This window comes from Equus przewalskii, chromosome 23, assembly GCF_037783145.1.
Source record: "Equus przewalskii isolate Varuska chromosome 23, EquPr2, whole genome shotgun sequence".
Taxonomy (NCBI): Eukaryota; Metazoa; Chordata; class Mammalia; order Perissodactyla; family Equidae; genus Equus; species Equus przewalskii.
Window position 1 is genome coordinate 16,503,474 of NC_091853.1, and position 15,584 is coordinate 16,519,057.

Here is a 15,584-nt window from a genome sequence, read left to right on the forward strand (position 1 = left end):
TTTCCTATAGTCTTTGGATTTTCTTCACAGAAAGTACCTCTCTACCCATTCTATCCAGCCTCCAACTATTGTCATTGGCAGCTTAGGGTTTAATGTTCTGGCTTGAACGTTTGGGCCTCAAAGATTCCACCTGCCTTTGATCCACTTTGGGGTCTTAATAGTCTTGCAGTGGTGGGTACCGAAGACACACTGATTGTCAATTTCTCTAAGCAAAGAACTAATTATGGCCCGTCCAATGCCTCCTTTAAGATGCTTTCTCCTGGATAAGAAAGCAGGAACAGCCACAACTTGGCGGTAATAACACTTTTTCCAGAATTTTTCCTAAAAATTTTGGCCCTTTTCATCTTCATTTGTCAGTTAGTTTTATAAGTTAGTTTTCATCTTCGTGGCAATATTTTCTTATCTTCATTTCAGAGTTTGACCTGCAGGTTGGAGATAAAAGAGCAGAAGCTGAAGAGGCCATGAAGAGACTCTCCTACATCAGCCAGAAGGTTGCAGGTGCCAGTGACAAGACGAAGCAAGCAGAAGCAGCCCTGGGCAGTGCTGCTGCCGACGCCCAGAGGGCAAAGAATGCAGCCAGGGAGGCCCTGGAGATCTCTGGCAAGATAGAACAGGTAAAGAGAAATTGAAATGCAGGTTGGCATGAGCAGCCCCAAACGCAAGGTAGTGTGGAAGGAGAGAGAGCGTCAGGCTCATTTTGAGCCCTAGGGCTCAGGGTCCTGTTGTGGTCCTCGACAGCCCCAGATCCACTTGGGCACCCATTTTGTTGATTGATTCACAGAGCTGTGATTGACTGAGTGCTAGGGCCCCAGCCCCCCACATCTCCCTTTCAGCTCCCTTTTTGGACAACACCAACCATCCAAGGTTGTTTTTATATTGACCATTGTATTAGTTTCCTCGAGCTGCTCTAACAAAGTACCACAGACTGGGGGGTTTGAAACAACAGAAATTTATTCTCTCACAGTTCTGGAGGCTGGAAGTCTGAAATCAAGGTGTCAGAGCCACGCTCCCTCTGAGACTCTGGGTAGAAACTTTCCTTGCCTCTTCTAGCTTCTGCTGGTGGCTGTCAACCCTTAGTGTGCCTTGGTTTGCAGCAGCATCACTCCAATCTCTGCCTCTGTCATCACGTGGAATTCTTCTCTCTAGGTGTCTCCATCTCTTCTAAGGGCACTAGTCATATTGGATTAGAGGTCCACTCCACTCCAATATGACCTTATCTTAAGTAATTACATCTGCAGCAACCAAATGAGGTCATATTCTGCGGTATTTGGGGTTATCACTTCAACATAACTTTTTGGGGCACATAATTCAACCTGTAACACTTATCATCAATATTTGATTGAAGACTATGAAATCCTGGCGTTCTAGATACCTTGCCCCTATCTGTGTTCTATGTCTAAGCTCTGCTTATTCATTATTCTCTCTCCTTCCACCGTGTGCCAGCACTGCGCTTGGGGCTGGGGATATGGAGATGAGAAAACCCAGTCTTTCTCCTCAAGGAGCACTCAGTGTAATGGAGAGAGACAGACACGTTACACTTACAACCTGTATGTTAAATGCTACAGTAGAAGGAGTGCTTCTCAGTTGAAAGAAAGCTTCTTAGTTCTTATTTAAGCATGACTTCTAGAAGGCTTATGCAGCTCTAGAAAGCCCAGAGGGAACTCTTGGGATCTGGACTGTTTGGCCTCACTCTTGGACCACTTGGTAACTTGTAAAAATACTGTCTAATTTTAAGTTCCATGAGGGTAGAAACCAATTTCATGTGCCTCTCTTTATACACTTCTAGCACAGAGTCACCTGCAATTTGATGCTTATTAATAGCTTATTGATAAAGATGTTGATAGACTTTGGGTTTTCTTAATATATATTTTTTAAGTATACTTTTTGGTGAGGGAGATTGGCCCTGAGCTAACATCTGTTGCCAGTCTTCCTCTTTTTTTTTCTCCGCAAAGCCCCAGTATATAGTAGTATATCCTAGTTGTAGGTCATTCGAGTTCTTCTATGTGGGATGCTGCCACAGCATGGCTTGATGAGCAGTGCGTAGGTCCACGCCCGGGATCCAAACAGGCAAACCCAGGGCTGCTGAAGTGGAGTGTGCAAACTTAACCACTTGGCCATGGGGCTGGCCTGATATTGACAGTGTTTGTTTTAATAAAAACAAAACTCAAAGCTGTAGCCCATTCATTCTCTGCATCCTAAACTCAACTAAACTGCCTTGGGGATCCTAGTAAAGTCATTCAAAAGACTGTGGCGGCAAAAAAATATGACAGAAAATGACGTGCCTTTCTCGCCCTCTGGGTTTTCCCAACTGGTTCCTGTTGCATTCACCATGTGGTGACCATTGACCAGTGTCTCACTGCTGATGGCTCCAGTTCCTAGAGACCTACCCCAAAAGTAACTTGTTGGAGGCAGAGCTTGGGGAAGGGTGTGTCGCCAAGTCTGACTCGCTCGTTATTCATCTAACTCACTCCATCAGGGCCTGCCTGCAGCTGTATTTTTTCTGCAGTTGTCTTTGAGATGTTTTTGTGCCTCACCCCTGTTTCTCCTTCCGTCCCTGGCTCCTTTTCTTCTCCCAGGAGATAGGAGGTCTGAACTTGGAAGCCAATGTGACAGCAGATGGAGCCTTGGCCATGGAGAAGGGACTGGCCACTCTGAAAAGTGAGATGAGAGAAGTGGAAGGAGAGCTGTCAAGGAAGGAGCAGGAGTTTGACATGGATATGGACGCAGTGCAGATGGTGAGTTCCCGTATCTTTCCACAGGAGATCACTTTAAACTTGCCAATATGGGAAACACCCTTTCAAGACTGGTTTGTATTTCTTTTTCTTCAGGTAATTGCAGAGGCCCAAAGAGTTGAAAACAGAGCCAAGAATGCTGGAGTTACGATCCAAGACACACTCAACACATTGGATGGCATCCTACACCTAATAGGTATGTGGAGTATCCACAACCTTCCAGCCCCATGCTCCAGGGCTTCTCCCCAGAAGACTGACTAGACCTGGCCCTGATGAAAGGGAGTCTCAGCTTTCCTTAAGGGTATCAGAAGTTTGCTTTATTTCCAGGCTCAGGTACTTTGGGCAGGTTACTATCCATTTTCTGGATTCTACTTTACCATCTCTAAGATGGGTCACTGAGAACTTATTGCCCTTGAAGGTGAAAGTCTGTAGGTCAAAGAACTGGGTGTATTTAGGGAAGTGTATTGAAGCTCAGAGAGGTTGCTAATGTCCTGCAGATCACATAGTAAATTGTGGAGGCAGGACTGGAACTTCACAGCTAAGGAGAAGACTGGACAGATTGGCAGTCCTGCTACGGCTTCTGGCCTCGATCCTGAGAAGCCAGTGGACAGTTTTAAGCAGAGGAATAATATCAGCCCTGCGTATTTCAGAACGATCGTCAGGGTGGCTGAGTGGGGAGAGCTTGGAGGTGGGTTAGACAGAGGCTGGCTGAGACCACCTGGAAGATTGTTGAAATAATTGAGGAGACAGGTGAGGGAGCCTGCTGAGGCAGGAGAAGTGGTGAGAGCGAAGGTTCTCCCTGTCTGTGAAGTCAAGAATCTCTTGCTGATTCTGCTGTTTGTCCCTCCCCAAACCACAGTTGTACCTTGATGTAACCAAATGGGGAAATTTGAGCTACGCAGAAGAAATATAAAGGTAACAGGTCCATGAGATACTGCACAATTTTAGGATAAAATAGATTGGATGGCACAGCGTGGCAACGACTCAGATTTCCCCACAGAATTTTTCCCAGAAGAAAACTGATTTGAATGAAAATTCTGGGTTTAGGTAGAACTGGTACCAGACGCTCATTTGACCTGTTTCATCAAGCTCGAACTGTAGCAGGTCTGGGACTGGGGATTTGGTCATAGATTCCAGTAACATTCAGGAAAAGGCGGTTCTGCTTTTTCAGTTCATTATGGTTTTGACACCTGATTTTTCTGTGGAGCACCATTGCCCTGAGAGACCAATATTGTCTGTGTTGTTATGCTAACAGGCCTGCTTTGTGATCCAATAAGCCCCAACGAGTAAACTACTCTCTAAGGGTACAAAACACTCCTTAGCTGAGATCTTAGTGGCTTTGTTTAGTGTTCTGAAAAAGGTAATGAACTAAGAAGGCCTCTAAGGAGAAAATGAGAAAGTGGTATTTGGGAACTCTTAAACATTTACTATGTGTCAGGCACCAGGCCAGGTGTCTTCATGGTGTAACATCATTTCAGTCTTGTAAAGGTCCTATGAGGTGAGTTTTATTATTTTTATTATTTTATTTCACAGAGGAGTAAACTGAGGCTCAGAGAGGTTAATAATGTTCTGCAGATCACACAGTCATTTGTGGAGGCAGGATTCAAACTGAGGTCTCTGTCTCCAGTGCTCCTGCAGTTTTTGAGTAGCTCATGCTGCCTCCCTCGACATGGTTATCTTGCCTCCAGGCTTATTTAACTTTCTCTGCATGTCGTCGAACCCTAAATTCTTGAATTCTCCCCTGCGCCAGGTGCAGGACTGATCCATTGGATCAACACTTTTGTTTTGGTGTTGCTTCTATGCTGTTTGCTCTCTCGAGTCCTGGAACAATAACAGTTTAATTGCTCTGGGTATAATAAACTCATGCAGTCAGATGTTAGCACTGCAGTTTAGATATGTGAGGCAACCTGACCTTGAGTTTGAATTGACCAAGGGCGGCTCAAACCTATTCAAACCAAACAGGCCTGGCCAGGTGCCCTTCATGCTGACATTGGTTTTAGATTGTTTATGGGTAAAACATACCTGAACAAATGTGACTCCATTTCACATTGGACATAAATTAGTGTCTAGCCAGATTCCGACTGTTTCAGGCCAGAATGAAGTCTTACATCATTTCCTAACAGCTGTAAAACATCCTCCAAATAGCGCAGCATACCTTGGCCTCTATAAACCATGAAGCTCTGCCAGTTTCTAAAGATCTTCTGATGGAAAATAACAAGATATTTCCCAAGAGTGCTTCAGAAAGCATAGTTTGGAGTTGATTCTGGTCCTAGGGTGAGCTGTGATGGGCAGCCACTTTGGACAGTACTCAGGCCCCTGTGACCTTCAGCCTTCATCTTTTCAGAGCGTGAACTGTTGACCCAGACGTGAAAGGAGAAATCCAAGCTTCATATTGCTTCACTGTAGAACTCAGAGGCTTGAACTGGGCTGTTCATAACTCAGTAATTAGGCTAGAGCTCTCAGAATTTTTTCTGTATTATTGCTAATTTCAAAGAAGCCTTTTGAATGTATGGCATGCTGTCTGCTGTGGACAGGTGGAAACAGGAATTTATTAAGGGTAGACAGGGTCCACATGTGTTCAAGGAGATCTAACCACAGCTCTTCTATATTAACTCCTTTCTCATTCCCTGAAATAGACCAGCCTGGCAGTGTGGATGAAGAGAGGCTGATCTTACTGGAGCAGAAGCTTTTCCGAGCCAAGACTCAGATCAACAGCCAGCTACGGCCCTTGATGTCAGAGCTGGAAGAGAGGGCACATCGGCAGAAGGGCCACCTCCGTTTCCTGGAGACTAGCATAGATGGGATTCTGGCTGATGTGAAGAACCTGGAGAACATCAGGGACAACCTGCCCCCGGGCTGCTACAATACCCAGGCTCTTGAGCAACAGTGAAGCTGCCTTAGAGATTTCTCAACCAAGGTTCTTGGGATTCAGACCTCAGGGCTCAGGAGCCCGCATGCGGGTGGGGTGGGATGGGAATATTTGAATATGTTGAATGCGTGTGCTCAGGCCCCAGTGAACCTGATCCCATCCCTGAGACCTCGGCCAGATAAATGTCTTTATTGCACCAGTGTGATACTATTTGCTTCCTGGTCCTGGGCAATGAGGCAAATAACGTTGAGTGTGAGACTGATCAAGGGCCTGACGACAAAGGGTAGACTGGATGGAAGGACAAACTGCACAGGCAGATGTTTGCCTCAGAAAGTCATAAACTGAGTCCTGGAGTATGGACAAGTGCTGCTGGGTTATAGTCAGCTTATTCTTTGAGTAATGTGACCAAAGGAAAATTTTTTTCCTTTGTCCACCTATAAACTTCTTCCTCATTTCAGAAGAGAGTGAAGTCTAGTCCTACTGTGGCCAGTAAAATACCATTGCCTTGTAGTGTCCAATGCAAGCTTCTTGTTGACCAGAGTTCCTCCCACTTACCATCCATAACATAAACCATTACATAAACATGTGCGCCGCTTTCAAGCTGGAAGAAGTGAGCACTGATGGAGTGAGGCGCTGTAAGGCTGACCCATTTGGAGCAATGGTGCCTGTCATGTCCTGCCACTTTCGAGTTCTTCTGGGTCTCAGAGAGACATCCTTTCTCCTGATGATGTCATGGCAACTTAGAGACTACATTTTTATTAAAGTATTTCCTGCCAGCAAAGCAAACACTGGGAAAGTATTTACTTTTGGGTTACAAAGTGATAGAAAAATGTAACTTGGACACTGAAAGAGGTGCCATTATCTAGATTTATTGGTCCTAATTCAATCCCACTTTTCAAACATTAAAAATTACATGCATTGACGTGTTTTATTTTATTCTCCCTCTCTCCTTATAGCAGAAAATCTTCCTACTCACACTTGAGCTGGATAGAATCCATCCTTCCATCCATCCTTCAATTCATCCATCCATCCTTACAACATATATTTATTGAGCGCCTACTGTGTGCCAGGGGCTGGAGTAGAGTGGTGAAATAGTCTTTGCCCTCATAGAACTGATTTTCTAGTGAGGAAGAAAAACATTAAAAAAATAAAATTAAACTTACAAATCTTGTTCATCACAAGTGGTGGTGATTGGAATAACCCCCTGGTTTGCAACCTCTTTTCTGAACAGAACATATGTTGCAAGACACTCCTGTGGGGACACTTGGGTTTTGGCAAAGTTGAGACGCTTCTGGGTTGTGCACACTTCTTTGCATTCCAGCTGACACTCTGCCCCTTTCCACAACTGATTGCAACAGACTGTTGAGTCATGATGACACCAGTGGGATTTGCTGGAAAAACCAGAGGCACTTCCACTTCAGCTCAGAAGACTTTGGTGCTGCCTCACTTCTGTATTTCCTTGGCTTTTCATGGACAAGGGTTTAAATAAAGAATAATTCTTAGATGCCTGTGGTTAGTTCCTAATTTATTAACCTCTAAGCTTAAGGTGGAGGTGCCAAAACAATGGAAACTAAAACGCCATAGAAAGAGCAATGAGTCTAGAGTTAGCTTCTTTAATTCCTTTTTCTGAGCATCGTGTTTTGTCCTTTCCAACTATAGGAGTGGAGCACTTTATGAGATTTAACTGGTGCTGTCTTCTAAGCATGAAGATGGATTTATTTCTGGAACAACTCGAGCAGGGTGGGGGTTGTAATATTTTTATCCTTTTTCATCATCTATAAAATAAAGGTAAAATCAATAATTTATCGTGATTTTTAACACCTGAAATATTGTCATGCTTTTTTAACAAGTTAAAATTTAATAAATTAAGATCTTGAATTGAGCATCTGCCCAAACGGCTGAGGAAAGGATTCTGCTCCTATCCACATCGACCCCCTAAATTCTGATGGGTCTGATCACTTTGATTTCTCTTCTGTGGAAGTGAAAGTATAATTCCGTCTTGGCGTACTCAGTCGTGAAGCCTACAAATCTCTCACTGTAATTAACAACTGGTGCCCAGAAAATGTGTGTGTATTAATTCGATTAGGTTAACTCCTGTGTTACACAGACCTAGAAATGTGCATGACCCAAATACAATAGACTTTTTTCTTGCTCCCGTAACAGACTAGCTGGGGAGAAAGTTGGCAGGGTGGCCCTCCACATAGTTACTCTAGAGGCCCAGCCATTTACAACATGTGACTTCTAAGCTTGCCCTGGGGGATCATCTCCATTCCAGTGGGTGGGAAGGGAAAAAGACTTGGAGAAGGGATGCACACAGAAGCTTGGTGTGGGCCAGGCCTGGGAGGCGCTGCATATCACTTTCTTTCAGATCCCATCGTCTAAAACCCAGAATTATGACCATATCTAACTTGCAAGGGGTCTGGAAAACAATAGTGTCTTGATAGGAAGCCCCTTCTGAGTGACAGTTCTCTACTCTGAAAGGGGAGAAAGCGTTCTTAGTGATTGGCTGTCTGCTGAGTACACGATTAGGCAGTGCATCTTCCATGGAGCTTGCTGAGGGATCCCATTACTTAATATCCAACGTACCATGCAGTCATGAAAGGGTTTCTCAATGTTAAGATATTGTTAAGAAAGTCATGAGAATGTCTTCCCTGACAAATGGGAGATGATCCCTGAGAAGAGATGGGGAATGGAAAAGAGACTTGTGCAACTCCCTTGGCATAGAAGTGATTCCCTCATTTCTAACAACCTGACAGACTGTCCCTAAGAAGAGAAGAGGGTCGTATGGCTTAGAGACAGCTTACCCAGGACCTAACCTCTGTTACTAGTCTTGACCTGACTCTGCCGAGTTAAGTGAGCTTTCCTTCCAATTTCTCATCAGTATTTATAATTTAGTAGTGAAAACTTTCCTGTACTTTTCCTCTGAGAGTTTTCTGATTAATCATGCTGCTGGTAGGCTCTTACACACGTCGTCATCTACTTTGACTCACAGGAATTTCTGTCTGGAGAGAGGGTAGAAAGGAAACTGCTGCTAGGCTGTAGCTTCTTAGTAGATGTATTTCTGATCTTATCTCAGGATGTGGTTTCTTTTCAGTCCTCTTGGAAGTCTGGAGAAAAGGGTAAGGAGATACTCAGTAACGTCCAATGTTTGGAACAAGTCTCAAGGACCAGGAATATGTTTATCGTGTCTTCTTTTAATGTTTTGCATGGTCATGGGGATGTTATGGATTCTTGTTGTGGTTCAATTTTCCCACATGGAAAGCATAGAATTTCTCTGCATTCTTTATACTATTGGCTACATGGTACTTCCTAGAAAATTCCAAGTCTGAAGTTTACTTATGGGTCATAAGGGAAGAAATGTGTGTGTACATATATGTTCATTCATATTTAGTATATATTTTAGTGTTTTTTTGTTTTTTTCTTTTTGAGGAAGATTAGCCCTGAGCTAACAACTGCCGCCAATCCTCCTCTTTTTGCCGAGGAAGACTGGCCCTGGGCTAACATCCATATCCATCTTCCTCTATTTTATACGTGGGATGCCTACCACAGCATGGCTTGCCACACGGTGCCATGTCCGCACCCAGGATCTGAACCAGAGAACCCCAGGCCGCCGAAGTGGAATATGTGAACTTAACCGCTGTGCCACTGGGCTAGCCCCATATTTAGTATATATTTTGTAAGTTAGCAAATTAAGCCAGTGTTTATACCCAATTTTAAACAAGCTTTCATCATTACGCATTCACCGGACAGAGAAAAGAAGTGTTTAGCTTTATGAATAGCAAACATAAATACAAGTAATGAATTTACAAGGCATATCAAGCATCATTATGATGTGTCACCAAAGCCATGTAGCTACACGCAAAGCTGGCTAATCTCAATCTTCAACAAAAAAAATGTACAAGAACTAAAATGATTTTTTTCCTTTTTTTTTTTTGAGGAAGATTAGCCCTGAGCTAACATGTGCTGCCAATCCTCCTCTTTTTGCTGAGGAAGACTGGCCCTGAGCTAACATCTGTGCCCATCTTCCTTTACTTTTTTATACGTGGGATGCCCACCACAGCATGGCTTGTCAAGCAGTGCCATGTTGGCACCCGGGATGTGAGCCGGCGAACCCCGGGCCGCCGAAGTGAAACGTGTGAACTTAACCGCTGCACCACTGGGCCGGCCCCCCAAAATGATTTTTTAGAAAAACACAACTACTCTGACAAACAAGTAGGTAAGCCCTAAATGAGCTTGCCTAACAGGGAATTGCTATTTCACCTTCTAAATCACGACTGATATTAGCTAATGGCAATCACCATTTAGACCTAAACCAATACATAATGTATGTCACAAGTAAAAATGAAATAAGAACTGATAGTCACAACAGGACTGAACAATTAACAAAAATTCATTTTCTCCTTGTTTACATTGCCAAAACAAATATGAGTTTAATAACCTCTATCTTAAGATCTTTCATGCCAAAAAGTCAGTTATTCAAGTTTTTAATTTTCATAAATATATTTTTATTTCATAAAGAACTAATTTCATTAAGGAGCCAAAGCTAACCAATACCAGGCTATGCAGATTAGGTGGGATCTAAGATTTGACTTTTTTTAAAGTTGAGAAAACTTAGGCACGATTCACAAATTCACTAATTATTCTTCCCTGCTTATAATAATGGGTGTGACATATACTTTGTGTGTGTGTGTGTGTGTGTGAGGAAGATTGGCCCTGAGCTAACATCTGTTGCCAATCTTCCTCTTTTTGCTTGAGGAAGATTGTCGCTGAGCTAACATCTGTGCCCACCTTCCTCTATTTTATGTGGGATGCACCACAGCGGGATTCGACAAGTGGTGCGAGGTCTGTGCCTGGAATCTGAACCTGCGAACCCCGGGCCACCCAAGTGGAGCCCGCGAACTTAACCCCTACACCACCGGGCCAGCCCCTAACTGTATATACTTTTGTATGTCCCATGTGGCATCAGCTAAACCAGGGGGAAATTCTCCTGCTTTAAACACATTTTTGCAACTGTTGGCTCCAGTCAAGTAAGACTATGAAGAAAAAGCAATTAATTTGGCAACCCTCAGAGAAGATTCTAGACCAAGCAACGAGACTCTAGTAGCATTGTCTTATTTATTAACGTCATTGAAACATTTTGCTGATAAAACTTTTGTCCGTGACTATTCTAGCAACAAAATTTTACTCAAAATATTTCACTGTGAAGTGGCGCTGCAACTTGAATGTAGTCTTTATTAATGAGTTAAAGCAAATCTTACTCTTCAAAGGGCAGATTCAGTGACCAAAAAGTGATTCAAAAAAAGCTTCCCCCTCCCCATGCCAATCCTGAGACCACTTGGATCAAGCCGAGTTCTGGGCCCTGGGCCTAGACTGAAGGAGGAGGGAACGAACATAACTCCTTCCTAACTAACTGGAACAGGCTAGTAGGACACTCCAAACTCACATGACAGAGAAACCACGTGAAGAGGTGACTTTACTGGGCAGCTATAGGAAGGTGCAGGCGGGATGAATCCGACAGAGCATGTTCATCGTCATGACCACAATGCTATTCCTAAGGTGTCCTAATTGGGTGAGCTACAAAATCGGTCCCCGTTTCCCTCCTTCCCATCTCACCTGCCGGCCTTCCTGCAGCAGCCTTGGGAGAGATCCTGAGCTTTTCATATTCTGCTGATGTATTTTTGCATTACTCTTTTGATGAATAAAATATAACATGCTTCTCTCTCTTAGTCCCCTAAAGAGTGTGAGTGTATCAGTCTGGGAGAGTAGATTTGGGCGGTTAAAATACAAGTCGTTTCTCCCTGGGATTCTCTGTCTTTTGCTGTGGGTTGATGATCGAGTCTCGCTTTCTACTTAATTAGAACAACAAGTTCTTTTATTCCTTCTGAGAAGCTGGAGCATGAGACTAGAGAACTTTGGGGAAAGGTTGGCCAAGCTGAGACAGGAAGAACAGCGTCTCTAGAAGCTCTAGCTCTGGGTTTCAGGCACTTCAGTAAGAGACTTTCCTCCCCTGTTCCTATGTACATTCAAGGAAATGAAAGCAAGAAGGCCCCAGAGGCTGCCTGGGGTAGAAAGGGTGGCAAATGAGGTACCAGCTAGCAGCACAGACCCCCCAGAGGGCCATTCCTTGAGGAGAGAGTCATTGACACAAAGGATTCCCTTCTTGCCTGTTCTTACTCATATCAGCTACTTTCAGAAAAATGGGAGGGCCATTTTTTATTGTTAGGCAGGAAACGAGGCTCCAGACCCCTCTTGATATGCTCATTCCAGCCCATGACTTTCTCACCAACTCTGAGCCATGCCAGCCTTGGGTTGGCCTTTGTAGGAGGGAGCAGGACCCCAGAGGGGAAGTCAGGGCCCAGAGGTCATCCTATTGGCACCTGGCTTACTCCTTCCAACTCTGAATCATCTTTCTGATGTTGGCCTTAGCTGGTTAACAGCCACAATGTCCTGCCCTAGACTAAGAGAGGGGCTCTGACCTCTCCCCAGCAAATGAAGAATGAGGCAGGGTGGGGATTGGACAATTTTACTCCAAAGGGGATACTCTTTTCCTTGTATTTAAAGAAAGCTATTTTAACATGATTCCTGTGATCCACCCAGATAAGATCTGCCCCATTGCATTCCTGGAAATCTACTTCTTCTATGGCCCTGTTCTTTTCCTTAGCTCATCTGCATCTCCCCAATTATGTGCCTTTTGGCCCCTGTGTGCATAGAACAAGCCCACTTTCCTCTCATAGGTTGCGGACTAAATGGGGCTTGACCACGGAGTCCAGCAGAGTAGCAGAGTGGATGAAAGGGATAAAAGATATCTGGTCTTTCTCAGAGATGCTCATGTGGATCCTCATAAGAAATTCTTTCCATAAACTCCATATCCTTGAAACTGCTGTGTTCCTCCAGGGAATCCAGCTCCCTCTTTTCCTTTGTTTCATTTGCTGACTGTTTTGCCTAGACAAAGGTTCTTCTGCCTTTCTCTCTCCAGCACCAGAGTCATCCTGAGCACTTTCTGGGGCTTTCTTAGCTTTCCACAAAGCAATCCTTTCTTGCATTCAGAGGGTCCTTTTCTGGGGTTTCCTCCAAGCTGCTGAGATCTCTTAGTTTCTAAGGAAACCTAGCTATGGCCTTCCTCATGATCAAATCCTCCCTCAGGACTGGCATACACAATGCCATATATAGGGAGCACCTGGGATAGACATAATTTAAGAGAAAGTTGCCAGGTAAAGACTGAAAATCACGTTACTTGGCCAGTATCATGGGGAACCAGAGGAGCAGAGATCATGTAGTGTGATGACCTAAGGGTCAGGGAAACAATATCCTTTTACGAGGCTCTATACTTGCTGTGTGACCTTGGACCAGCCTTTTAATCCAGCGAACTTCTGCTCCCTTATCTTTTAAAGGAGAATGTTGGATCAACTAATCTCTATGGTTATTTTAATTCATGATTCCATGATCCTTAGCCAAATACTGAGACCCAAGAATAGGATCTTCCTTCCTCCTCTGGAGTTGATTTCCATAACCCAAGAGGAACAATACCCTCCTGGATGCTACTCTACCATGTTCTTCTGTTGAATCCAGTTCCTTTTCTTGGAGGCTATTGAAGGAGGTTGCAGATGTGAAATGTGTGGTGAAGAACGTTGACCCTGGTGTCAGATCTCACCTGACCTCTCCTGGGCCGTAGCTGGAAGTACTAGATTTTGATAAAATTATCCTGCTGCTCAGGGACGATTCCTCCAGGACAACCAGGAACCCAAGAAAGAGAAACTGGATGAGAGACACAGCGTACAAGAGAATAATTTCCTTTCAGCTCTCCAAGCAGGACATGAATGAGGGCTGAACAACTGGAACAGGGTCTGTCAAAACTATTTGTGGGGGCAGCAGAGAAAGGGAAATTAGAGAAAAGAGGAGTAAAAAAGTGTAATGGCTCTTGATGCCCCTCATGACCTGTGTTCTGTGAACCCATTCCCCTGCCAGGCAGATTTCCTCAGGCGATGACTGTGGTTGCTGAGCTCTGAGGAGATATGACCAACCCCAGAAACAAGGGCAAGGCATTGCTTCTCAAGGAGGAATTGACCCCAAGCACCGCCCGTGTTGCAGCTAGAGGGGGTAAGAACCATCGCTTCCCATCAGGGCAACAAATTGTTTTCTCCTAGGTCGTCCTGGACTTACGTTATGACGGAGACATTTCCCAACCAAATGGGCAATAAATAATTCCAATTAGCAAAGATCTCTAGGGTTGAGTAAATTCCTAGCATGTTTTATTTAAGAAATGACTGCATTGTTAGGATTTGGCCTTACATACGAGATTCTTCTCAGATGCAGGAATGTGGCTAAGTATGGCCTCGAAGGGCTTCCATGGTGATCTGAAGTTCCCTTGGAAATGCCTTGGCTGGCAGGGAACCCTACACTCTGCCATCAGTCACAGCCGAAAGAAGTAACTGTACAGACGCCACCAGAAAGTGAGGCTGGACTGGCTCTGTGTCATGTTAGGCCCAGAGCGTCAGGAAAATGGTCTTCTGAAACTAAGGAAATGGATTCAGATTCCTCTGAGAAAACTTCCTCTTGCCAGACTTGCATCCCAGGTTTCACAAAGTCTCACTCCTGACTTCTGCTCCCTCATCTTTCAAAGGAGAATGTTGCTGCTGCTGCTGCTGCTGTGTGTGAGTGAGAGGGTAGATGGGTGGGGGTGTCAGGGAATTGGAGGTGGCTGGGCCTTCTTTACTGGGTGTGGCCCTCTTGCACAGACCCCCGCTGAGGCTGGCTACGGTAATCTATCAAAAGGAAAGTAATCCCACAGGAATGCATCAAGACTACAAACATAAAGAATCCCGGACACTGATTTCATCCAAGTTCTATGAGGAGTGAACAACAACAACAAAAAACAAACCGACAAAAAAAAAAACAAAGAAAGAAAAATAGCCCTTCGTGGTAAAGGGCATGCTGGGAAGGCGAGAGCCAGAGCCGCCTCCCCAGAGCATGCTGGGAGGATGGGCACCAGAGCCGCTCTCTAGAGCATGCTGGGAGACAGACACCAGCACATCTCCAAGGACTGCACTTCCCCCAACTCCCACCCTTATTCCCTCACCCACCCCCAACCCGGAGACTAGAGGAAAGTTTGTCCAAAGATGACTGCGGAATAGGGTATGCGTTGGTTCTCTGCAGGTCCCCCACACTGTGGGGGCTTGAGTCAGCAAGTGGGGAGAACAGTCAAGATGAGGAGATGGAGAAACAGAGAGGCAGGAGAGAAACAGGGGGACTGACAGAGACTGGAGGGGCCAGTGTGTTGGCGGAGGACGAGGGGAGAGTGGAGAAGAGGCTGTGTGGCTGCTAGCCTGAGGCATTGATGTACAGCTGGCTCTTGAGAATGTAGTCGATGACCGGCTGGGACAGATAATCCACGACATGGCCGTCTCCATGCTGCAGGGCCAGCCTGGATGAGAAGAGACCGTAATCAGATGGACACCCTTCCCTGAAGCATGGCAAGACTGGCCTGCCCACCCTCTTTCACGGAAGGGGTTTACCCAATGCTCCTTTACCAGAATTGCTTAGGCCAAGTAAATGGTAGCCCTATTAGGAAAAGCCCTCTTGCCCCCACAATTCTCCCCTATCCTGGTGACTCCATTTCATCCTGGCTCTGCCACTTCCTAACTGAGGGGCCTTGGGCAAGTTATTTAAGTCTATCTGTTCTTCAGTATTCTCTGTAAAATGAGAGTAATATTTGGGCCTATCTCATTCAGTTCTTAAAAGGATTGAGTCATTATGCAAAGTACTTCGAATAGCCCAAGCACACTAGGCATTTAAATGTAAGTGTTAGCTATTCTTATTTCACCCCTTTGTGTTTCTCTGCACCATGGTCTCGTGAAAATGAATCTCATTGGGGTTCTTATAATTGACCACTTCCTTTCCTTCCTGTTGGAGCCCTGATAGAGAAGAAGGTGCGCTTCTCTGAGGCCCTTCTCACAAGCCCTGGGGGCAGTGGAGGAAGGCACTGA

General features: G+C 44.8%; 2 protein-coding genes across 6 annotated transcripts in view; one reads left to right on the forward strand and one right to left on the reverse strand.

The window, feature by feature from the left end:
• LAMC2 (laminin subunit gamma 2) overlaps window positions 1-7,105 on the forward strand; it is a 57,808-nt gene extending 50,703 nt beyond the window's left edge. For all 5 annotated transcript variants that reach the window (XM_070590985.1, XM_070590983.1, XM_008521758.2 and 2 more), the window contains 4 exons: window positions 415-614; window positions 2,577-2,735; window positions 2,829-2,928; window positions 5,369-7,105. In XM_070590985.1, coding sequence (XP_070447086.1) covers window positions 415-614; window positions 2,577-2,735; window positions 2,829-2,928; window positions 5,369-5,622 — 713 coding nt within the window. In that variant the 3' untranslated portion in view covers window positions 5,623-7,105. The remainder of the gene's footprint in view (window positions 1-414; window positions 615-2,576; window positions 2,736-2,828; window positions 2,929-5,368) is intronic.
• A 3,592-nt stretch (window positions 7,106-10,697) lies between these two features.
• Window positions 10,698-15,584, reverse strand: part of NMNAT2 (nicotinamide nucleotide adenylyltransferase 2) — a 138,489-nt gene continuing 133,602 nt past the window's right edge. The window contains exon 11 of the mRNA XM_070590987.1: window positions 10,698-15,022. Within this exon, the coding sequence (XP_070447088.1) occupies window positions 14,920-15,022 (103 nt within the window). The 3' untranslated portion in view covers window positions 10,698-14,919. The remainder of the gene's footprint in view (window positions 15,023-15,584) is intronic.